Source organism: Rhinatrema bivittatum, chromosome 3, assembly GCF_901001135.1.
Source record: "Rhinatrema bivittatum chromosome 3, aRhiBiv1.1, whole genome shotgun sequence".
In the NCBI taxonomy this organism is placed as follows: domain Eukaryota; kingdom Metazoa; phylum Chordata; class Amphibia; order Gymnophiona; family Rhinatrematidae; genus Rhinatrema; species Rhinatrema bivittatum.
Window position 1 is genome coordinate 28,266,204 of NC_042617.1, and position 24,077 is coordinate 28,290,280.

The 24,077-nt window shown below is 46.0% G+C and overlaps 1 protein-coding gene across 2 annotated transcripts in view; it reads right to left on the reverse strand.

Moving 5' to 3' along the window:
* Positions 1 to 24,077, reverse strand: part of LOC115086740 (calpain-13-like) — a 221,206-nt gene that overhangs the window by 80,001 nt on the left and 117,128 nt on the right. For both annotated transcript variants that reach the window (XM_029593020.1, XM_029593021.1), the window contains exons 13-14: positions 19,275 to 19,477; positions 11,802 to 11,838 (exon numbers count right to left, since the gene is read on the reverse strand). In XM_029593020.1, the coding sequence (XP_029448880.1) occupies positions 11,802 to 11,838; positions 19,275 to 19,477 (240 nt within the window). The remainder of the gene's footprint in view (positions 1 to 11,801; positions 11,839 to 19,274; positions 19,478 to 24,077) is intronic.

The window sequence follows — 24,077 nt, forward strand, 5'->3', positions numbered from 1 at the left end:
CTGTTCATTGTACACCGACGTGATATCTTTGATGAGCGGCGGTATATAAAAAACTATAAATAAATAAATAAATAAATAAATATACTCTAGGATCTTGGCCTTAACATGCAAACGGGAAAGATTATGGAAAAAATACTTCCTCTACCTATCTTGCTCTAGTATCCGAAAGTTTGCCCCAAAACCACTAAGTTGTGACAAGTCCCAAAAAAACACGACCAAGTGCCTCCTTGTCCGTAACACATTTCATACATCTATCAGAGACTGCTTGTGATGAAGTGACCCTGTTTCCCCCCTCTTTGCATATGCGGGCCAAGGCATTTAGCCTGGTCCACCTTAACTCATACAGAGGGAGAGAGCTCTGTGGGAGGGACCCTGCTGGGAGGGGAATAAGAATGTGAACCCAGCCGGATTCAGGAGGCCCCTAGGTCCCCAGGAGAAGGCAGCTCCTGTCAATACAAGCTGAAGGAACTGGAAGTGTACTGCAATGGCAGGCAATCACTGTTATTACTGAAGTGCTGTTAATGGTATTAATTTGAAATTGCAAGAAGAAAAACTGGAGTCAGTGTGATTTCCTGACTCCAGAGGGTGAGGTTTTTGCTCAGCCATCCTCGCATATGGTGCCAGGTCAGGGATTTTATCTAAGCTGGGCACAGAAAAAAAAAACAAACCCCCAAGTCTCCAGGGGGAGAAAAGTGAAAGAAAGTGCTTGGTATTCAGCCCGCTGAGAGGTTTATTTATTTAATTATTTGTTTGACAACTCTTAAATTCCACATATTCCACAGTTCATAGTGGAGTACAAATGAACATACAAATCAAGAGACATATTTAAAACATTTAAGTCATTAAGACTTAAGTTATAAAATTTTAAGTTATAAAATCTTTGATGCAATCACAATTTTTATATTCAAACGGCAACTCCACAGTGTAATAATACAGAATTTATAGTACAGAATGATGGACCCTGAGAGAGGCACTGCCAAGGGGCCAGATAGAAAAGCCGCAGAGACTTTGGAGATCCCAGTGAGAGGGGCTGCAGAGAAGCCAGATGGAGGCACTCCAGGAGGGGAGGCCACGGAGAGTCTTGAGAAAGGGGGCATAGAGACCCTAGCAAGAGGGGCTACATAGGAACCAATGAGTAGCACTGACAAGGAGTCAGCGAGTGGCACGCTGGAATCGCCAGTGGGCAGTGATCGTGATGGTGCAGAGAAGGCAAAAGTCACCGGAGAGTACTCAATACCAGTCCTACAGGCAATCCAAAGAGTCCCACTAGGGTGGAATTGGAACCCGAAGCCAGCAATGGACTCAATTAAAAGATTGTGTGTGGACACTGGGCAAATGGCGCAGTGGGTGGTATTAATGTTGTCTGGGCTAACCCTAATGTGTGGGGGTGAGCCTGACCCTAGAACCCCAATCCCAAACCTAGATGATGGAGGTTAGATGAAGGGATTTTGGGATGTGAAGCACTTCCCTGGATGGGATCCAGGGGGAGTGGAAAACGCTTGAACCAACAGGTCCAAGCTGAGTGTGGGGGGGGGGGGGATGTGATGAAATGACTCTGTTTTCCCCCTCCTTTACATGTGTGGGACTAGGCATTTAGCCTGATTCACCTTAATGCCTACAGAAGGAGAGAGCTCTGTGGGCGGGACCCTGCTGGGAGGAGAATAAGAATGTGAGCCCAGCTGGGTTCAGGAAGCCCCTACCTCTGCAGGAGAAGGCAGCTCCTGTAAATATTTCTCACTTAAGCTGAAGAAATTAGAAGTGAACTGCAAAGGTAGGCAGTCGATGTTATTACTGGAGTGCTGTTAATGGCATGAAAGTGAATTTGCAGGAAGAAAAGCTAGAGTCAGCGTGTTTCCTGACTCCAGAGAGTGATATTTTGCTCAGCCATCCTCACACTGCTATCTGTGCTTTAAATGCCCTATATGGAGAGATAGATGCCTTTAGATGGAATTTGTACCGGGTCTCTCTCAGGACATATTTGATGAAAGCTCTTTTATTCCACTAAAACATTTGTAAAAGGCCTCTGCAATGAGATTCACATCTAATTCTGTCTTCATCTTATCTCACAAGTCCACAAGAAACGTTCCTTTCCCATTTTCACTGAGGTGTTTTGTGTGCTCAAATTTTAGATGGGGGGGGGGGGGGAGATTTTTAACTGATTTGTGTGTCTGAAAGCCAATTTAAATCACATAACTCTTTTGAATATCAATCCCTTTTGTCAAAAGAACTTGAAAAAAGATATTTTCTGCATGCAGGAGGCGTTGTCACTGTGGACGCTCTACTGATATCCTCCAATCCACCAACAAACAGGTCCAGAATAACTGATAAACCAAAATACAAATGTGCCTTTTTTTTATTGATCTCCCAGAGTTCTCAGATATGAATACATTTAATCAAAATGGGATGAAATTTAGGCTGGAGCTCTGGAGAAGGAATGGGCTGAGAACCAGGGAAACTAGGGTTTATCCCACTGCCCCCACCATCCTACAAGTTGCTTTATCTCCTAGTTTCTTATGTATGTATCCACTTAGACTGTAAAGGCCGGATTTTAAAAGCCCTACGTGCATAAATCCGGGGGGGGGGGGGGGGGGGGGGGGGGTATGCGCGCCGGGCCTATTTTCAATAGGTCCGGCGATGCGCGTAAAGCCCCGGGACGCTTGTAAGTCCCGGGGCTTTACTAAAGGGGCGGTCCGGGGCGGGGCGGTCCGGGGCGGGGCGGTCCGGGGACGAGGCCAGAGGCCTCCGACTCAGTGGCTATTTGCCGCTGTGTTGGAGGATCGTGTGCTGGCAGGCCGCCGGCGCGCGCAACCTGAGGCAGGCGCAAAAGGTGAGATACAATTTTTGGGGAGGGTTAGAGTAGGGCTGGGGGGGCAAAGGTTAGGGGAAGGGGTGGGAAGGTTAGGTTAGGGGGAAGGGAAGTTCCCTTCCAGGCCGCTCCGATTTCATAGCGGCCTGGGAGGGAATGGGGGAAGGCCGCGTTGCTCGGTGTGCGCAAGATGCACAATTGTGCACCCCCTTGTGCACGCCGACCCCTGATTTTGTAACACGTGCGCACCTGCGTGCGCAAGTTATAAAATTGGGTGTACATGTGTACTCGCTGGGTAGCGCAAGCACATGTACGCCCGCGCGCTATTTGAAAATCTACTCCTAAGCTCTTTGTGCAAGGGAATTATTGTATCCGAATTCTAATAATACTGTAAGCTATCCTGAGCATTAGCTGGAAAGGCAAGCTAAAAATCCAAATTATTATTATAAATACAACTCCCCTTACTTCCTCTGGGAGCAATTCTGACCTGTTTAAAATTTGATAATGCTATCAGCTTATGAAAACATAGAAAGGCCAGTTAGAACAAACTCTCTTTTTTTATTCTATCATATTGCAGACTATAAAATGTAACAAGCTTCCTCCATTTTAAGCACTGGTTAACGTCCCCCATTCAAAAATCACTTTTAGAGGGTCAGCGCCACTTTTGCTACTTTTAAAAAATGCTTTGACTTATCCTAACTCCTACCTTAGCAGATGAAACATGCACACCATCGCTTTTACCTTTTTCTAAGCTTAGTTTTATTCTAATTTACAACCTTACTCCTTTTCTCTCACACGCTCACACTTGTATTCTCCACCCTTTCTACACACATATAAACAGTGAATGGGGCCAATTCATGGATAGAAGCTGAACAGTGATTTTATTTTGCAGCAGCCAACTGAACAGGCATGACCAATAAACCACAGAGCGGCCTCACATAGGCTGCCCACAGGTCTTAGTTGTATTGGGAAAAATGTCAAAGCTATGCAAGCAGGTGAAAATACAAAAACCACATGCACTGCTGCATCCCGCAACCTAACCCTGCCCAGGGAAAATGTCCACAAAAATGCAGGTAAAAGTATATGTACTGGGGAATAACGCATCTACTTTTACTCAAAACACAGGGCGGGCAGTTTTAGACAGCCAATTATTTGGTTATATGGCTTTTGAACGTTGCCCTCATAATGTGACCTTTATCTGCACAAGTGTAACCCCCAATTCAGGGTGTTTAGGGAATTTTACTGGGGGGCTAAGTCCCAATTGTAGAGTCTCAGGGTGGGGTTTCTTTTGTAAAGGGGGGGAAGGTTATCCTGAGCTGTAGGTGGAACCTCTTCCCTGTGTATTACTGTCAGCTCTTCGATACTCTGGAAATAACAGGCTGCACTCACTGGTCAAAAATACTCAGTGTCCATACAGAGTCCCACTGTATGCTCCTCTGTGGAAGTGTCCCTTAGTCTGGACCCTGAGAACTTCTTACCCTCCAGGAAGAGGATAGATAAATGTCCCAGGTGGGTGGGGTATCTTAATTGTGGTGGAAGCCCTTTCCCCAAAACAGTACCTGAGCTCCAGAGGGTCTCCAGCTATTTCACAAACCAGTCTCTGTCCCGTGCCCGGGGCGAAGACTCCAGTGGGGGGTCTCCTCACTCCTGCTCTCCTCTCCACTCTGCTGCCGGACTTCTCTGGATGAAAAATCCCAGGCTGAGAAAATAAGTCTTTACATTCCCCAAGCTCTGGGCAAGGTAGGGTGGCTCCAAATTTCCTGCCTCAACTCAGAAAAAAAAACACCAAAGTAGGATTTAATCACAAAACCAAAAAGGGTAAAACTCTTTTCTGAGTCTCCAATGGAATGAGTCACTTCTGTCCCTTCTCTGACCACCCGGGGAGACAAAATGACTTCCCAAAGAAAGCTTCAGTCTGTCACCGGAATCCAGGAGCTGGGCAGAACCTTCCTGATAAGGGAGAACCTTTTCAACTGTGATTAGGTTGGAGGGCCCAACCAAAATAACAGAGAACCACTAACAAGATCCGTACTCTCCAACTCGAACACAAAAACTCACCCTCCCTTACTCAGAGAGGAGCTCACCACTTCCACAAGCCTCGGAGGGGCGCTAGTCAGACCGGTACGCCTCTTCTCCTGACTCATTTACCCCAGGATAGGACTAGGGCCATCCAGTGGAGACCTGGAGGCTCTCTAAACAAGGTTGAGTAAGGAAGAATGCAGTGGCGCTTCTCTTGGCGCAGCCATGCCACTGCAACGTAACGGGATAATATCAATAGAATTAACATGAAGTTTCATGATTTTCTTGTGGCAATATATTTATCTTCTGTGGGAATGAGCTGTGATGAACCACATTGACAGATTTATCAAACAGGGGTCTAGGTTCTGTTACATCAAGTTCTTGTTTTGTCCTCCAAGGCTGAGAGCTGGCACAGAAGGAGCAAGACCTATAGGCCCTCATGCTAGAAAGCAAAGGCCAATTCTGCAGGACTTTTCTGATTTGTCCAGGAATAAACAGCGCATGTCCAAGAATTTAGTAATCAACGTCCAAAAGAGCAACCATATTCCAGAAATAAAGAATCTGCCTCCCAAACAAATTAAGTAAAATCCAAAAACAAGAGATTATTTCTTAATTAATGAAAGTCTAAAGAACTCATCCAAAAATGAACAAGGCACTAGAAATGAATGCCTTATGAACAAGTTGATTAAGTAGAGTTTTCAGAAATAAAGAAATACCGGTAATCTGTCAATAGAATCTTCTGGAATGAAGTATTAATCTCCAAAAGTTACAAATTTGCCCTCTCAATAAATTAAAGCTGGGTTGCTGATATAATATATTTATCTTAGAATGTTTTGTTTTTTTTATCAGAATTTCCATGGATAATAAATGAATCTTCCAGTTGTGCGGCATTCACCCTCAAGAAGATTCGAATCACAGGGAATAAAGGTTTCATCTCTGAAAGTTTTAGTCACCAGGAGTAAAAACTTAATCTCTCAAGGTATTAAACCATTCCCAGGAATAAATGAATGATTTTCCAATGCATTAAACTAAATCTTCAGCTAGGAAGGTTCATCTCCAGTCAAATCCAATAAGAAAAGATTTGCCCAGAGTAAACAGTCCACAAAAAAAAAAAAATATTATTTCCCATATATGGTGCATTTCTATAAATCTAGGTGGAAGGCATTTCAAAAGAGATTAGAGTGCCAAAAGCAAAGGATTCATCTTCCAATAGCTCATAGCCTCCAGAAATAAAGGGTTAATTGTACAATTGATTAAACAGTTTGTGCTCTTGAAATAAAGGATTTGTCTCCCACTAGACTCTCTCAAGAATGATAGATTCACCCTCAGAAGAAGGGCCTGATTCACTCAGATTTTTTACCCCCTAGACACAGAATGGGAGACAATCCATAGTGAACCAGACTCTTAAATAGCGTTTCCCGAGTTAAAGATTAATCGCCCAACAGAACAGAGGAATCATCACAGAAAAGACCCATTAATTTCCCAACGGACTAGAAATGTCAGGGAAGAAAAGTTTAATATCCCCTAAAAGTATCTGCTCCCCAAGTGAAGCTGCATCAAGCAGCAACAAGTTAAGCTCTCAGTAGATCATTCTCAGGAATAAATTATTACAATCGTCAAGGTTTCAACCGTAAAGGCAGCCATAATAGGAAGAAAGGAGCTGAAACAGAAAGAAAACAGAGGCTGAGGGGACATAGAGTAGGACTGTGAACCAGGGCAGGGAAAGGCAAATTTAAATGTCCTAGCGGGTCAGAAAGTATCAGATAAGATAAGCAGCTGCCAGTCTGGCCCCACTCCTACAACGTTGCTACAGGTACATCTCGTAGGATCTGCGACCACCAAGACCTGGGAGGCTGTTCTGCAGCTCAGGAACCAGGGTGCTGCTCCAAGAATGTCCCCCCCCCTGCTGGAAACGTGGGGGGGGGGGGGGGGGGGCGGGTGACCAGGATGTCTGGTGCTGCTCTGGGGGCTGGGGTTCTTATCGATTGATTTTAAAATACTTGTTACCCGCCCTCCCCACGTTCGGGGCGGGTAACGAATGTTCAGGAATTCCAGCTCGGCATCTCTCTGAAGCTCCAGTAAGGGATGAATTTGGGATCTGTGTGCATCTCGTGTTTGTTCTATCATCAACAGCGAATCACTGTACAGCAAGGCACTGCTCAACAGTAGCTCTTTGTCTAGTACATTTGCTTGTGAAAGGAAACTGGTTTATTGGTAATAGCTGTTGATCACATACACAATTAAAAGGAAATTATTTTGTACTGGAGGAAGAAACTCAATAACATAGTAAATAAGAAACTCAGTAAGATAGTAAATGATCAGGCACAAAAAAGATCAGCTTGGTCCATCTAGTTTGCCCAATTGAAATTCTTCCACTTTAGGTAGACGAGAATATAAATTCCCATATTCAACCCAACACCAGCTACACCCCCTCCCCCTCCCTGAGACTTCTACATGAACTTTCAATCCCTTTTCTATCACGGCCCTACGTAGCAGTCCCAAGGGTGCCAGAATCTGTTACTGGTCTTTAGCACCTCCACTGGTAGACATTTCAGACCTTTATTTAGTTATTCATTGTATTTTGTTTTATATCCTTTCCTTCTGTGAACACACCCTTGTCATCTTCCTCTATGATTCTTATGAAGACCAGCATTGACTCCAACACCCAGGTCCCCTTCCATGTCTTATTAACAAAGCAAAATGGGCTGATTGAATCAGCAATGGGAAGTAATTAAAAGCAATTGTTCTCCTGTAAATCCTATCAGAATTGTGAACCCTTGATACGGAGGGGAGGTTGGTGCCATCTACTGAGCAAGCCCACTAGGTCCATCCTGTCAGTTGGTGGAAATGCCCTGTGGCAGGATGAGCCCTGCAGGTTGAGCCCTTGGGTTCTAGGGGCCAGCGGGACTTAGGTAGGTACCTAGGGTAATCCAACGACAATGTCATATACAGGCTCCCACTCCCCCCTCCCCCCCCACAAACAGACTCTCACATGCTCTTACAAGCTCCCATTCCCAAAAACACATACACACAGGCCCTCACTCTTATTCTCACCTGCTGTCTCTCACATGCAGGCCCCCATTCCCCCCTCCCAGACACAGGCTCTCACTCTTACATACTTTCTCACACACACACAGGCCCTCACATGCAGACTCCTACTCCCATACATATATACAGTCTCAGGCTCTCACTCTCACATGCTGTCACATGCAGGCTGCCATTCTCTCTCACACCCACACACAGGCTTACACATGCTGTCTCTCACATGCAGACTCCCAATTCCCCCAAGACACACCCAGACTCTCACTTTTACATGCTCTCTCACATACACTTTCATATTTCCACATAAACACACAGACTCACATGCTCTCTCTCACATGCAGACTCCCACTCCATAAATACATACACATAGGTTTTCACTCTCATAAGCTCTCCCATGCAGGATGCCACTCACACACACACACACACATACACAGGCTCCCACTCTTGCATGTTCTCTCTCACCCGCAGGATCCCACTACCTCATACCCACAGACTCTCACTCCCATATGCTCTCTCTCTCACAACATACATATAGGTTCTCCCACCCATATGCTCTCTCTCTTTCTCACACATACCCCAGGCAGGCTCCTAGTCACATCTCCCCCCAAATAGGCTCCCATTCACACACACACACACACACACACACACACACACAGAGTCACACACCTCACACCCAGGCAGGCTCCCATTCACTCACACACACACAAACAGAGGCAGGCTCCCTAGAAAGGGCTAGTACTTCCTCTGTGCTGATCTTGCAATGCATGAGATCAGCATTGAGTATCTACTGGCTGCACATATTTTGAATGCCACAGGGTCGGTACACTTAGAGGAGCAGGAGAATGGGCTCCTTCCCAGTTAGATTATATTTTTCTCTTCGACCAACCATGGGATGGTTCTACTGGCATCCTCCCTGGCCTCCTCATCGTCTCAGCCACCAGTGGGATGGAGTCCACCATCGGCTTCTCTGACCTCTTTTTTCTCCTGCTCCCAATGAGATGGGGGGGGTCCATCGGCGGCCTCACGGGCCTCCTCCTCTTCTCTGTCGCTGCTCCCCTGGACGTGCATGCCTTGTGTGTCTGCTGTAGCCCTGCGACAAGGCCTCTCTTCTTGGGCTGCTAGGCAACACTGATTGGGCAGGCCAGAGCCCAAAGTGGGTGGGCCATGGCCCACCCAGGCCCGCCCGTGGCTACACAACTTGCCTGCTCAGAATTGAGGCCGTGCTAAGGAAGGAGGAATCAATATTTATTATGAGCCCTTCTTCTGGTAAGAGAAGTGGAATGCAGATCAGAGACAGCCTTTTGTTTCACTTTTTAGTCAATTTTTTAGATCTGCTGCTTTTTGTCCAGAAGGAAGTTATTGACTTGAGTCCCAGATGGCTGGGACATATTTCTGTGTGTTGAGGGCTGTTTATGGTAGCTACAAATAAATAAATAACTAGAAGTATGTTTACGCAGTCTTTTTTCCACCGCATTTTTCCCACTGTTTTGGAGGGCCCAGCCCTAAATCTGGTAATTATGTTTCACCCTTGTGCGATGACTGGGGCTCCCTGCCCCTCTTCCCCCCCCCCCCCCCCGAAGGGCTGCACTCCCTCTGGAAGATCCCCAGTCCCAGCTGGCCTGAGGAGCAGAAGATCGGGCCTGGGAGTCAAGCTCAGGCCCCCTGTGTACACAGCAGAGCCACTGGGCCAGCCTCATTTTTACCACCTTTAATTAGCCCCTTCCCCAGAGAGCTTGCCTGAGTGGCTCAAGTGCCGTCACCGCCCAGAGGCTGGATAGACGTCTCTACCAAGCAAGGTCCACCTCTTCTCCCTAGAACTAGGGGAGAGGTTTAGCAATCCTTGCTTTAAAAGCAAACCGCACAGCTTCCTGAGCATCAATAACCCCAATACTTTCTCTGCTGAGTTTTTTACCTAGGAATTCCTGGTAAAATATATTCATCTAAAAGTTATTTCTCCCACGCTTCTGAATCATTCATTTTAATTAATTTAAGAACAGAAAAAGAATTTTCTTTCATCTGCAGAGCCAGATGTGTTCAAATTTGATGTTGTAATGCCTGTGTGCTTAGCTTTGCAGACAATGAAAGGATTTTTTTTTATCAAGTATGCGGTATAATCATGTACTGTAGAGTAGAGGAATGACATACAGTATATAATTGTAGGGGCATCAGTAATCTATTCATAGAATTACCTCATACATTAACTCATAATTGCACATAATTTCTCAAATGCACATCATATTTATTGTTATTTCAAAATTACCCACAAAAACTGTATACAATAATCATTTATACATTAGTCCACAAAATCATATTACACAGGAAAATATCTAGGGACATATCGGAAGGTATAAGACATCTTTATAACATTAGAACCACATTCCCTAATATACTCGTATCAAAACCCATACACATATTATCAACTCCCTCCCCCTTTTTTTCATCCAATCACAATCACTCCATCTCACCATTCATACACCGTACCAAACATTCATCATACACATTTAAAACCACCATAAAAACAACAGGGAATATGATGTGCATTTGAGAAATTGTGTGCATTATATGAGTTAATGTATGAGGTAATTCTATGAATAGATTACTGATGCCCCTACAGTTACATACTGTTATGTTATTTTTAGTAGGGGATGTACTCTCTGTGTTATGTACCTGAAACGAGTAGAGGAATGAACCACCTCTGCCACAGCACAACCCCTGCTGCAGGTTTATTCCTGCTCACGTATTAGCAAGGGACCCCTGGCCTCTCTGTGACTTTTTTTTTTTTTACTTTGGAACTGAAAAGGTGGGAGCTTTTCCTTTCACTTCCCTAAAGTTTTCATAGGACAGGCCTGAGGCCTTGGCTGAGGAAATCCTAATCAGTTCCGAGATTTATTTCCAACTCACACAGACAGTGGATGATCATCCGTATCTCAAGTTTGAATGTTTATACTTGGTGTGATTTTTTTTTTTTTTGGTATGGAAGAAAATACTATCCACATGCCCTACCCAAAGGAGGAGGGAGATTTGAGGGGTTTTTTTTAAAAGTTATCCCTGTGTCCCTCAGTCTGAGGGCTTACCCTGCTGATTAGCTGTAGGAGGAGTGAATACCCCACTGGTACTACAAGTTGGAGACGAAAGGAGGAACTGAGCCAAAATCACTGGTGCTCCCTAAAATCAAAAGGCTGAGAAGGTGCCCACAAGGCACAAGAGGAGAGGAGAGGAGAAAACAGACGCATTCAACAGCAATCAGCGGTTCCAAGGGGAATCCTTAAGGCAATAGAAGGACTCTTTTCAGAGTTGCCCAGGACAGACTCATATTCCATCTAAAGATGGGACCCCGAGGGAGAGATTAAGAGACCACATTCACATATTTACTGCTTTTTGTTGCATTAAGGAGATAACCTGAGAGATTTTTATCAAGTGCCATATTATCCATGTTGAACTACTACTTCAGTAAACTTTTATGATGCAACATCATCACAGCGTCCAGCTTCTTTATTAGCATTCGGAAGACCAGGTTATACGAAACGCCTAAGGTCTTAGAGGTTTACCCTTCCCCTCAGCGAAGAACCTGCATTCAGAGCAGATAGAGAGAAGACCAGGACTCGGCCTCAGTATTGAGTGCATGGCCCATCATCTTAAGGAGTGTCTGCGTTGGGAGTTACATGCGTATATACACACACTCACACACACACACACAAACAGCTTCAAGATAAGCTAATTAAGGAAAATCAAGATCCAGCACACAGTCAAGATGTCTGGAAATAATAGTTCTTGAAATTGTTCTATGAAAACCTGGTCCATTGCATTTGTATTTTTCCACAGATTTTCTTATGTTTTTAAAACTAAAATTAACCCACATCAAGTGAATCTGGTTGACAAAAAAAGAATAGTGTTAATCTCTGCATGCAACATAATGAACATTACCACGACGTACCACAGGCAAGTTAGGGCTTAGCTTGGTTCTCAGTTCCCTGGAAAACAGAAAAAAACAGATAGTTATTGCCAGTTTTTCCTAGTTTCTTATTTTTCTCCCATTCTTCGAAACCTCAATCTGTTTCCTCTTTGCCAACAAGAATTGATCAGGGAGCCATGATATCTGGCCTCCAATACTCTGCGCACATACATGCCCAAAAGGTGTGATTGCTTCAGAGGTATTAAAAAGCATGTATCTCGACTGGATGAATGAGATATAATCTCAAAGAATTATCGACATCTCATCACTAGAGTAACTCCTCTGGGCACACACTGAATTGGCATTGGTACATGGTATTCATGTTATTCAAGTCTTATGTAAACTAAGTAACGTAGCAACATACACAGAATCAACATGGCATGCTACCAAAATCTGGGAAGCTGCAGGCAGTCCCTGTGGAGACAACAACACTTCTCACTGTTCTCTTAAGAGGGGTACTTGTGAATGTCTATAGGAAAATTGGTCCTTACCTGCTAATTTTCGTTCCTGTAGTACCACGGATCAGTCCAGACTCCTGGATTTTGCCTCCCCTCCAGCAGATGGAGACAGAGAAGTTTGAATGGACTCTGCCCTATACCCTGAGGTGCCACCCAGAGTCTGTCAGTATTACACTGTACCCAAGCAGAAAGGTTAAACCATAACGTCCACTGTATCAAAACTTCCCCCCGAAGAGCAGAGGGTATGAAAACCTATAACGTAATTAACGAAACCATGCCCATACTCACAACCTGGGGCATACACTACCTGGGGCATACACTATAAGAACATTCGAGAAATCTGCAGAATATGAATAACTACCGGCCGGGTGGACTCTCCGTTTCCCCCAACTCCGAAATAGGCGGGACTCTGGACTGATCCGTGGTACTACAGGAACGAAAATTAGCAGGTAAGGACCAATTTTCCTTTCCCTGTACGTACCCGGATCAGTCCAGACTCCTGGGATGTACCAAAGCTTCCCTAACCGTGGTGGGACTGAGAGAGTCCCGCTCGGAGCACACTCGCCCCGAAGGAACCGAGCTCTGGGGCCCGGACATCCAGGCGATAATGCTTGGCAAAGTGTGTGTAGATTTCCAAGTAGCCGCCCGGCAAATTTCCTGCGGCGACACCTGTTGACATTCCGCCACGAGGCCGCTTGCGATCGAGTAGGATGAGCCCGAAGGCCCACCGGGATCAGACGGCCCTGAACTAGGTATGCAGAAACAATAGCTTCCTTTAGCCAGCACGCAATAGTGGCCCTTGAAGCTTTTTGACCCCTCCTGGGGCCACTCCACAGGATGAAAAGATGGTCCGAGAGAAAGAAACTGTTCATAACCTCCAAGTAAAGCAACAACACTCGTTTCACGTCTAACTTCCTTAAATCCCTAGACTCGGAAGTAGAAGAAAGGAAGGGAGCTTCACTGACTGATTCAAATGAAAGGAGGACACCACTTTCGGGAGAAAGGAAGAAACTGTCCACAGGGAGACCCTGCCTCAGAAATCCATAAGAAGGACTCCCTGCAAGTTAAGGCCTGAAGCTCTGATACACGCCTTGCTGAGGAGATAGCTACGAGGAAGACGACCTTTAATGTCAGATCCTTCAGGGTTGCTCACTTCAACGGCTCAAAAGCGCATAACAAAGGGCACGGAGTACCAGATTTACCTTCCATGAAGGACAGGGGTTCCAAACTGGAGGACGCAACTGCTTAGCTCCACGCAGAAAACGAGCCACATCTGGATGGGATGCTAGGACAACGCCCTGCACTTTACCTTGAAAACAACCAAGGGCCACCGCCTGGACTTGTAGGGAATTAAATGCCAACCCCTTAGCTAGACCTGCCTGAAAAAAGGCCAGAACATCCACAACCGAAGCCCTGGATGGCTCCAACTCGTGGTCCAGACACCAGGTCTCTAAAACACCCCAAAATTCTTATGTACGCCATGGAGGTAAAGGCTTATGGGATTGTAAGAGCGTGGCAATCACTGCATCTGCGTAACCCTTACTCCTTTATCTCCGCCTTTCAAAAGCCAGGCCATTAGTCAGAAGCGATCTGCCTCTCGTAAATAAACAGGGTCTTGGTGCAGAAGACTCGGAGACATACAAAACCTCAGGGGTCTGTCCACTGCTAGATTCACGAGGTCCGCAAACCATGGGCAACGAGGCCACTCTGACGCCACAAATATCACTTCACTAAGATGAGCTTCGAGGCAGCGCAGAACCTTGCTGACCAATGGCAAGGCGGAAATACATACAACAGAATGTCCTTTGGCCAGGGAAGGATCAGAGCATCCACGCCCTCCACTCGTTCTTGACCACTGTCCTTGCACCACTTTCCCCCGACAGACTGCTCCCCAACCTGAGAGGCTGGCATCGGTGGTTACTGCTGTCCAAGAGGGACTATCTAAGTCCACTCCTCGACGCAAATTGTCCGGGAGGAGCCACCAAATAAGACTGGAATGCACCGAGTCCATCAGTGGCAGGAGAAGATGAAACTGTTCGGAGAGCAGATTCCAACGGGAGAGTAAGGCTGACTGAAGAGGACGCATATGTGCAAAGGCCCATAGGACCAGATCAAGAGTGTTATAATTTGGTGTGGTTGTGGACCCCTGATCGAAGTGACAGATGACTCCACCCACAGGGAGGAGCCCTGCGGGGACTCACTACGTTAGGCGTGGCCTCAGCTGAGATGGACACAGACAGTATAGAGACTTTATTAGACTGGAATGTGGGGAAAACCCACCAAGTGAAAGGAAAGCTCAGTCTGGAGTAGTGATGAAGCTCTAGATGTAATCCCGGTAGTGGTCCGCAGAGCGGGGTACGCCGGGGAGCTCCTCTCCCGATGGTTCAGTTCTCTGAATAGATCCGGTAGTGGGCTGCTGCGCAGAGTACGCCGAGAATCAGCACAGCAGTGGAACAGAGAGGTGCGGAGATCAGCAGAGCAATGTAGATGATGGTACTCACTCTGAAGTGTAGAAGATAATAGGTGGGATGAGCACGGTAGTGGCCCGAGGCATGGGGTACACCGGCAGTTCCTTCAGTAAGATGATGATAGCAAGAAGCGTACTCACAAAGCTGAACAAGCTGGATACTGCAGGCAGAGGGCCCTCCGAGGAGCGGATAGCCCGAACGTGACAAGGCCCCCAAGGAGCGGGTACCTAAGGCGTTCAAGGTTCCAGACAGTAGCAAGTTCAGTGTAGCGAAGCAAAGCGTCTCCAAACAGAGTGGAATAAGCAGGAAGGAAGTCCTTGCTAACTAGTAGGAAGCATAGGCAGGAAGGGTTAAATACGCTTGACGGGTGATGTCATGCAGAGGGGGCGCCCCCAAGGTCCCCACCATGACATGAATAAGAGAGGGCCTGGCGGGTGCATGCTGCCGGGATCGCCCACGCTGTTCCAGGGACACTGAGGAAGGCGGTGTTTGCAGGTTGAGGCTGCCAGGCTCTTGAGAATCGCTGGTGCAGGGAAAAGAGAGGTGAGCAACAGAGGTCACAGCCATCTGTGAACGACGGGCGCAACAGAGAGTGGAAGCCATCGAACCTAGAACTTGTAAATAATGCCAGACTCAGGGACGAGGCATGGACTGCAAAGACTCCACTTGAGTTTGAACCTTGGTAAGTCTCTCCTCGGTAAGAAAAACTTTGCCCAAGAGTGTGTCGAACCGAGCACCCAGAAATTCCAAGGACTGGGAAGGAACTAGATGACTCTTGTCCAGATTGACAACCTAGCCTAATGAGTTCAACAGTTGTAGGACCCACTGAACCCACTTCCGGCAAAGGTCCTCCGATTTCGCTAGAATTAGCCAATCATCCAGGTAGGGATGTACCAGTATACCCTCTCTCCGGAGAGCCGCTGCTACAACCACCATTACTTTGGTGAACACCCTGGGCGCTGTCGCCAGAGTAAAGGGCAGTGCACAAAATTGAAAGTGATGTCCAAGGATTGCGAACCGCAGATACTTTTGATAGTCGGGATGGATGGGTATGTGCAAATATGCTTCTGTCAGGTCTAGAGATGCTAAGAACACGCCCCTGTGAACGGACGTTATCACAGAGCGAAGAGTTTCCATGCAAAACAGAGGCACACTTAGAGTCTAATTGACTCTCTTTAAGTCGAGGATGGGTCGGAAAGTGCCTTCCTTTTTGGGTACCACAAAGTTAATGGAGTAGCAATCTTGCCTGAGTTCTGTGGGTACTGGTACTATGGCGCCCAAGTCCTGTAGACGTCCTAGGGTATTATGCACAGCCAGACATTTTTGCTGGTAAGAGCACAGGGAAACCAGGTATCGCTCCCAGAGCAAAATCTAAAGCATAGCTGTGTTCTATTATATTTAGGACCCATTGATTGGAGGTCAAATTGGTCCACTCCCCTAGAAAAAGGGACAACCTGCCCCCTATCTTCAGTATGGAGGAGTGAATCGGCCTCGCTTCATTGTGTGGACATGAGACCCCCATGTGCCTGTGGGGCTCTGTCCCTGCCAGGACATCGGCCTTGAAAGGACTAATTCCAGGAATGTTGCCAGCTAGGACCCTGACGAGACGAGGACCCGGAGGATTGGGAAGAACGAAAATGGTGATTCCCTCGGAACCTCGATCGCTGGGGAAAGGATCCTCTCATCCTGAGCTTATCCTCCGGTAACTTATGGACCTTGTTCTCACCAAGAGACTTAATCATGTCCTCCAATTGTTGACCGAAGAGCAACTTTCCCTTAAAGGGCAAGGAACCCAGCTAAGCTTTTGAAGAAACATCCGCGGACCAGTTTATGAGCCAGAGGAGTCTGCGGGCCATGACATGACATAGTTCTGCCCGAAGTACGAAGGAGATCATAAAGCGCATCTGCACTGTAAGCGACCATGGCCTCCAGCCGACCAGTCTGAACCGCTTCTGCATCAGAAAGGGATGCTGCCAATTGTAAGTGCTGCACCCAGTGGAGGCTGGCTCTCAGTGCAAAACTGTTGCACATGACGGCACGAACCCCGAGAGTCGAGACTTCAAAAATCTTCTTAAGTTACAACTCTAATTTGCGATCCTGCAAGTCCTTAAGGGCTGTGGTTCCTGTCACCGGGATGGTGGTCTTCCTCTGGTAGCGGGTACAATTTGTCCATAGCTTGGCTAACTTTCAATCCCAAGTCCGGAGTATCCCACTCATGAAACAATAGGTCAGTAACTGACATATGGAAGGGAAAAGACCGAGCTGGACCCCTGAGTCTGACCATCACCGGATCCACAGCACCCAGCCGTGAATCCTCCTGAGGGACCGCAATCCCCAATTCTTCCAGAATAACTGGAATGAGTGGTCCTAATTCATCCTTCCGGAATAAGCGTACCACCTTGGGGTCATCACCTTCAACTATAGGCGTTCCCATTTGCTTGGTAGACTGGAGCTGGCTATCCTGGTCCGCATCAGGCCCCTGAGGATCCTGCAAAGGGTCTCCCCTCCATCCGAATGCTCCGAAGACGAACTGTCCATCGGACAAGAAATAGACCTGAGAGGGCGTTTGGACTTCGTGGATCCCACCTCCGGGGGGAACTTGGGACGCTTATGGGTAAGATGGAGTCCTTGCCCCCAACTGAGGATGCTGGAGCTGGATGAGGGACCCTGCTACCCTGAAGTCTAGCTGCCTTCCGGGCCTTAAAGGCCTTGTGAAACAATAAAACAAAGTCTGAGGAGAATGACGAAGAAGATTCATCCGAGGCCCCCCTGGGGTCATCTCCTGACGAGTACTCCTGAGCAGCCTGCGAATCACCCCCCCCCCCCCCCGAGACCCCAGGCCGCGGCAAAAGAGGTAGTGGGGAATTCCCTTCCCCCAGAGCAGCTTTCTCCTGATCGCTGAATGTTTTAAAATGGCTTCCGTTCCCGCGCTCAGCAGGAACAGGTCTGAGGGCTGGCGCTGACTATAGAGCCTCCGAGGCTCTTGGCGCACTCTGGAACTGCTGCCGCGGGAAATGTCACCAAGCGCCCTCCCCAAGGTGCCCTCTCCTCCAGAGAGGCAATCTGAGCAAATGCTGGCTCTTGAGAGCCACGCGCATGTGCTCCCACACGCCGAACAGGCCTCACCACTCAGCATGACGAGTGGATTAAAATTAACCCGGGAGCTCGGCAGTAAGCAGCTGGACTGAAGAGCGGCGGCGAGAGGAGGGGGAGGAGACGAAGAGGACGCTGGGCCGGCCGTGAAAACAAGAAAAAGAAATTACCTGTTCGTCTTTTTTTTTTTTAATAAATAGAAGCTCTGCGCTCCCCCCTTCTGAGGGTGAGTGAACTGGGCTCCCCGGTATCACCCTCAGTTGCTGCGGAGGGCAGTTACTGGATCCTCAACCCTCTGCTCCTCAGCTTCTATTACCAGGGGGGATGGTCCCACCAGGCCCTGACAATCCCCTGGGAGGCTTTTTTTTTTTTTTTTTTTAACTGGAAAGCCTTAGAAAAACTAAATTAAGCCCTAGAATCAATCTAATCCTTAAATTTAAATTAATACTAGCTAATCCAGACTGAAGGGATTTGCACCTCCAACATCTGCTGGAGACAGAGAAATATTGACAGACTCTAGGTGGCACCTCAGGGCTATAGGGCAGAGTCCATTCAAACTTCTCTGTCTCCATCTGCTGGAGGGGTGGCAAAACCCAGGAGTCTGGACTGATCTGGGTAGGTACAGGGAACTCCCTTTACCATCCTGTGTGTGTGCTTGTGTTCAGAAGACATTACTGAAGCACTGGCTATTATTAATTAAAATCCACTATAAGGCTCTGTGCACCAGGAATTCTCTATTACAAAAATGGCAAGACTGTAGTGAAGGGTGCTATGGTGAGCTTGGCCTGGTTGGTTAATATTGACCTAAGCTAAAAAACTAATAATGAAAAGTAGCAGTAAGAACATTACAGGTAGCAAGATGGATCCATCGCAGCTGGGTCATGGTATTTTGTAATAAGGCCACTATGGGGCACAATACATCCCTCAGATAGGTTTGGTACTTCTTAGGGGACAAACATATAAAAGATGTAGTACATGTACTTCAGAGACAACAAAGGTCTCGTCTTTGGATGTCAATGAATTTACAGTACCTTGCACTTACAGTGTATGCAGATAGTACAGTAGATGGTGAATTTCGCACTCATTTGAACGAAAACTAAGTGAGGATTGCTCAAGAGCTCTAGCTAGCACCGCTAGAAATCCTTACTTTCCATTTCCTCTGTCCTGCAAAATTCTCCTATCTTTACTGCAGCATGAGAAAAAAAATGCCGTGATACCAAATGTCTCTGGGAGTTTGGCTATTTATTCAGGGGAGGAATTTTGCAGAACCAAGGTACGGAGAAAGCAAGGGCTTCAAATTTAACACAGTGTATGGCTTCGCAGGTGACAGCACAGATCATTAAAAATATTCATTAACCCACATCACAGCTGTGAGTCAGCCGATACCCGAGAAATACCACATGGTTGAAAAGCACAAAAGTCTTTAATGTCTTTACTTGGTGCAATCCTTGAAGTAAACTCGGAGAAGGAAGTTCGATTCCCGCCCTTTGTTGTTTGTAGATGGAACGATGACGTAGGTTCCTGCGGGCAGGTGGAATCTCTGGATCACTTCAAACTGATTACAAAGAGGGGTTTTTATGGCTCTGGGCTCACACTGAGAGAAGAATGTCGGCGGCAATGCATTTTCCAGCCCTTGAAACTGAAGGAAATAGAATGGATTTTAACCTTACAAAAAAACCCAAAAAAACTGTTTTTGAAGAATGCATGGTCTTTGAGAAGAAGAATTTGAAACTCAAATAGAACTCATTTCAAATTATTTGAGGAAAAATAAAGCATACATCGTAATGTTCTGATTTAAAATTTTGATTTTTCGCCTGCCTCTCCAACAGGCTGATACAATAAGGTGCGTGTAGCGGGACGCACAGCTTTACCTGCCCTTGAACGCACGTTCTGTGCATGCAAGCCCTACTGCTGATGTAGGAAGGAGCTAACGCTCACAAAATGTGCATGTAAAGCTGTAGGCCCCACTTAATGCCCTTGCATGAATGACCCCTGCACATGAGGGCAATAAAGCAGTGAGGAGAGGTGCGCTGGCCAAACCTGGGGTTTCTTAGTGCTGGAAACCTTACTGCTAGGTTAGAGATGGAGTTAAGTTTCCAGAGCTGCTGTACCCTCGCAGAATTAAAGTCCATGGCCACTGTAGATGGTGATTCAATTATTAGGAAGGTTGATAGCTGGGTGGCTGGTGGTCATGAGAAATCGCTTGGTAATTGGCCCGCCTGCTGTGAAGGTGGCGGGCTCACGTGTCACACAGGTAGGATTTTAGATAGTGCTGGGGAGGAGCCGGCTTTCTGGGTACGTGTGGGTTCCGATGACATAGAAAAGGAGCAGGAAGGAGGTACTGGAAAACAAATTTAGAATTTTAGATAGAAAGTTGAAATGCAGAACCTCCAGGGTAGCATTCTCAGAAATGCTCCCCATTCCACAATGCTAACCGGTAAAAAAAAAATGCGATCTGAAAGGCCCCAACCAGCCTCACTCCTTGCGGGGCTGAGCCTGCCACCTAGTCACTGCTCCCAAAAATGCCCTGTATTGGCTTGTATACCACAAATAGGGGCCGGGGTTAATGATGGTCTAGCCACTCCCCCTCCCCTCCACCTCTTGCTCCTTGGCTTGATTTTATTTTTTTCCAAAAACAGTCAAACTCTGGGGCCGCCCCCTCCTTCCCTCCTAACCCTCCCACCCTTGCTTTACCTTATCTTTCTCTTTTTCTTCAGCCCAGATTACAGTAGCTTCCTACTGTGACTCGAGCCCGACGCTTCTGGCATAGCTAAGCTTCTAAGCGACTGTCTGCTTTCCCCCATCACCTAGTTTAAAAGCTGCATCATCTAGTTCAGAAAGATTAGTACCAGCAGCTTATTCCACTCTGGTTAAGGTGGAGTCCATCCTTTCGGAAAAGACCCCCCTTCCCCAAAATGATGCCCTGTTCCTAACAAACCTAAAACCCTTTTCCCTGTACTATCATCTCATCCACGCATTGAGACTCTAGAGCTCTGCCTGCCTGGGGAGCAGAAGACCTGATATGAGAATCAAACTAGGGGTCCCCTGGTACACAGCAGACCCCATCCTGCTGGCGACTAAGAAGAGGTCCTCTCAGTGAGAGTGTGTATGTGAGCCGGTAGGTATGTGAGCCTGTGTGTGTGTTGTGAGCTAGTGTGAGTGGGAGTGTGAATGTATGTGTCTTGATCTGGACTGCCCGCGTTCACTCCATCCGGAAGACCTCGCCTAAGTCCAAGCGGCTTGGGTCCTCATGGGCTCCTCCTGGAGGGACCTTGGGCTTCCAGTGGGGAAGTTCCTGTTGGTCTCCTGGCTCCTTCTACTCCTCCGTTTTGCAACTTCAGGACAACTCTTCGGAGGCTCATCTTCAGGAGACAGCACATAAGTCCAAGCGGCTTGGATCCTCAAGGGCTCCTCCCGGGGGGATCTCGGGCTTCCAGTGGTGAATATTCGGTGGTTCTCCAGACTTGATCCGCCTCCCGGCTACGACCTCCACTGTGGGCCTTCTCACAGTGCGCTTTCATCATCTCTAGCTGGCTCAAGGGGCCACGAATTCAACAGAGAGAAAGCTTGTGATTGCATGAAAGAGACACAGAGAGAGAGGGTGTTTGACTGCATGTAGGGGAAAAGAGCGTGATTGCATGTGGGAGAAAGAGAGAGTATGATTGCATGTGTGGGAGAAAGCATGTAATTGCATGTATGGGAGAGAGTGTGTGTGACTGTATATGTGGGAGGGAGAGAGCATGTGACTGCATGTAGGAGAGCGAGAGAGAGCATGTGATTGCATGTGTGGGAGAGAGAGTGTGTGATTGCATGTTTGAGAGCGAAAGAAAATGTGATTGCAAGTTGGAGAGTGAGAGAGAGTGTGATTTCATGTGTGAGAGGGAGAGAATGTGTGATTGCATGTGTGGAGAGAGAGCGCGAGCCTGTGTTTGCATGTGGGAGAGCATGTGATTGCATGTGTGGGAGGGAACGAGAGACAGAAAATGTGATTGCATGTGTAGGAAGAAAAGAGAGAGAATATATGATTGCATGTGTGGGAAGCGATGAGAGAGAGAATGCGAATGCATGTGTGGGAGAGAAAGAGTATGATTATATGTGGAAGAGAGAAAGAATGTGATTGCATGTGGGAGAGGGAGATTGTATGATTGCATGTAGGAGGGAGAGAGCAAGCATGAGTGTATTTCTGTGTATAATTGATTGTATGTGAGAGGGAAAGAGCAAGCACTGAATGTGGGTGACTGCATGTGGGGGGAGAGAAAGAGAGAAAGCATGTGTGTATGTGTTGGAGAGTATATGTATATGAGAGAGAGAGAGAGAGAGAGTATGAGAGAGAGAGAGAGTATGAGAGAGAGAGAAGAAAGTTTGTTTGTACCCTTCCCCACCCCAACTAATTTATAACAATCTCAGGGTGACTGGAAATCAAAGGTTCCCAAGTACGGAGAGCATTTTTCTTTAAATTCTTATAAGTTTTAATTATTGGGTGTTATTTGATTTCTGTTTAGAAATATTTCATTGGTGCTTGGAAAATATAAACAAATGTTTATGAGTTTTTAATTACTGGGTATTATTCTATTGGTCAGCTGTCTTGAAATATTTATTCTTTTTATTGGTATGGTTTTACTATTATAATTAATGTACGTTATTAATTTTGTTTGCTGTTTTATTTATTTATTTATTTATTAGGCTTTTATATACCGATGTCTGGAACAAGCCGTCACAATGGTTTACAAACAGAATAAAATAAAACAGAAATTATTAAAACTGTAAAATAATAAACAATTAAATCTAATAAATTAAAGAAATACATAGAAAAACAGGATCAATAATTTATTACATAATAATCAGTAATAGAAAGTTAAGAATTAATTAAATACAAGCCTTCAATAATCATAAAAACTATAAATAACATTATATATTCCCACACTATGATAGATAATTCATTGAAATGGCTGCAAAACTAACATACATGAAAAATAAAGATTATAATACCATCTGACACGACTGGACCAAAATAAGTTCCAAGTTTTAACTCCATCAGTGAGTACAGATGAAATTATCATCAAAATACAAACAGCTTAGATTTTTAAAAATTTTGCTTAATAAATGAACATATGTTCACCTTGATCACCAGATACTGCAGTAACTGTTATGAGGTAAGGTGATATTTCTGTTTTTCCTTTGTTGCACTGCATACAGAGTTTCGCTTGTTGCAATTTCTAGCTCAGTTTTTGTCTGTTTCTATTTATAGTTTTTTATGGTCATTTTAGTTTATTCGGTATTTGGTGAGGTTCTGCATGTGTGGGATTCTGGTAGCTAACATGTAGTTTCTATGTAGCAGCCTGGTCTGTTCTAATAGGGGGTGTATTGGTGAGGAGGGAGAGGCAGTTAGAAACATTTTTCTCTTCTCCTTTTTAAAATGTTGGTTTTACATGCGGAAAACATATCAATTTCAATCATATTTTTACAGATCTCTTGAATATTTTAACTGAAAATTAATGTAAAGTAAAATTAATATTCAAGCGTTGTGTGAATCAGGCTTGTGGGACTCGAGGACCAGAGTTACCTATCCCCCATTTAAATCTTGGCCCACCACTTCAGAAAGGGTGCCTGCCCCTAGCTTACTGTGTTGGGAATATTAAAAAATGTTAACCTGTGCATTAAGAAGCTAGGTGCTGAATTTGAGCACACAGTTTAAATGCACAGATTATTGCATCAGCATGCAAATGATGCTCAAGGCAGCTTAGAGCATTATTAGAATTCAGGTATATAGACATTTATTTTCCTATAAAGTTCAGTTTGATTTCTTGGCAATTGGTCATACAATCAAAAACAGATCTCGCTATAGGCTACAATATTTATTTATACATTGCCTATTTCCCTGATATATCTCCCTTTCTCAAGGCATTCCCTGTAGAAGATAAAGGGCCACCTTCAGATGCTGCAGTGTAGGGAAAAATGGCTACAACTCCAGTTTCAGAATTCTCCAGTGGGGAGGGCAGCAGAGCTGACGATGAAGACCCAATGGGATTAATAGATATCTGTGCAGGAATCTCTATCACCAGCACTATAACAGCCATTCATTCTCCAGGAAGGGCCCCAGGTGGACAGGGTATCCTTTGCCATTATTGGCAAAAATAGTCAAAAGCACAGAGAGTCAAAAGTTCTCTCTCTCCCCATGAGTGAAGGCGCCAGTGGGTGTCTTCAGAGTTGATAACTTCTTTCTCTCTTTAATTTCTCAG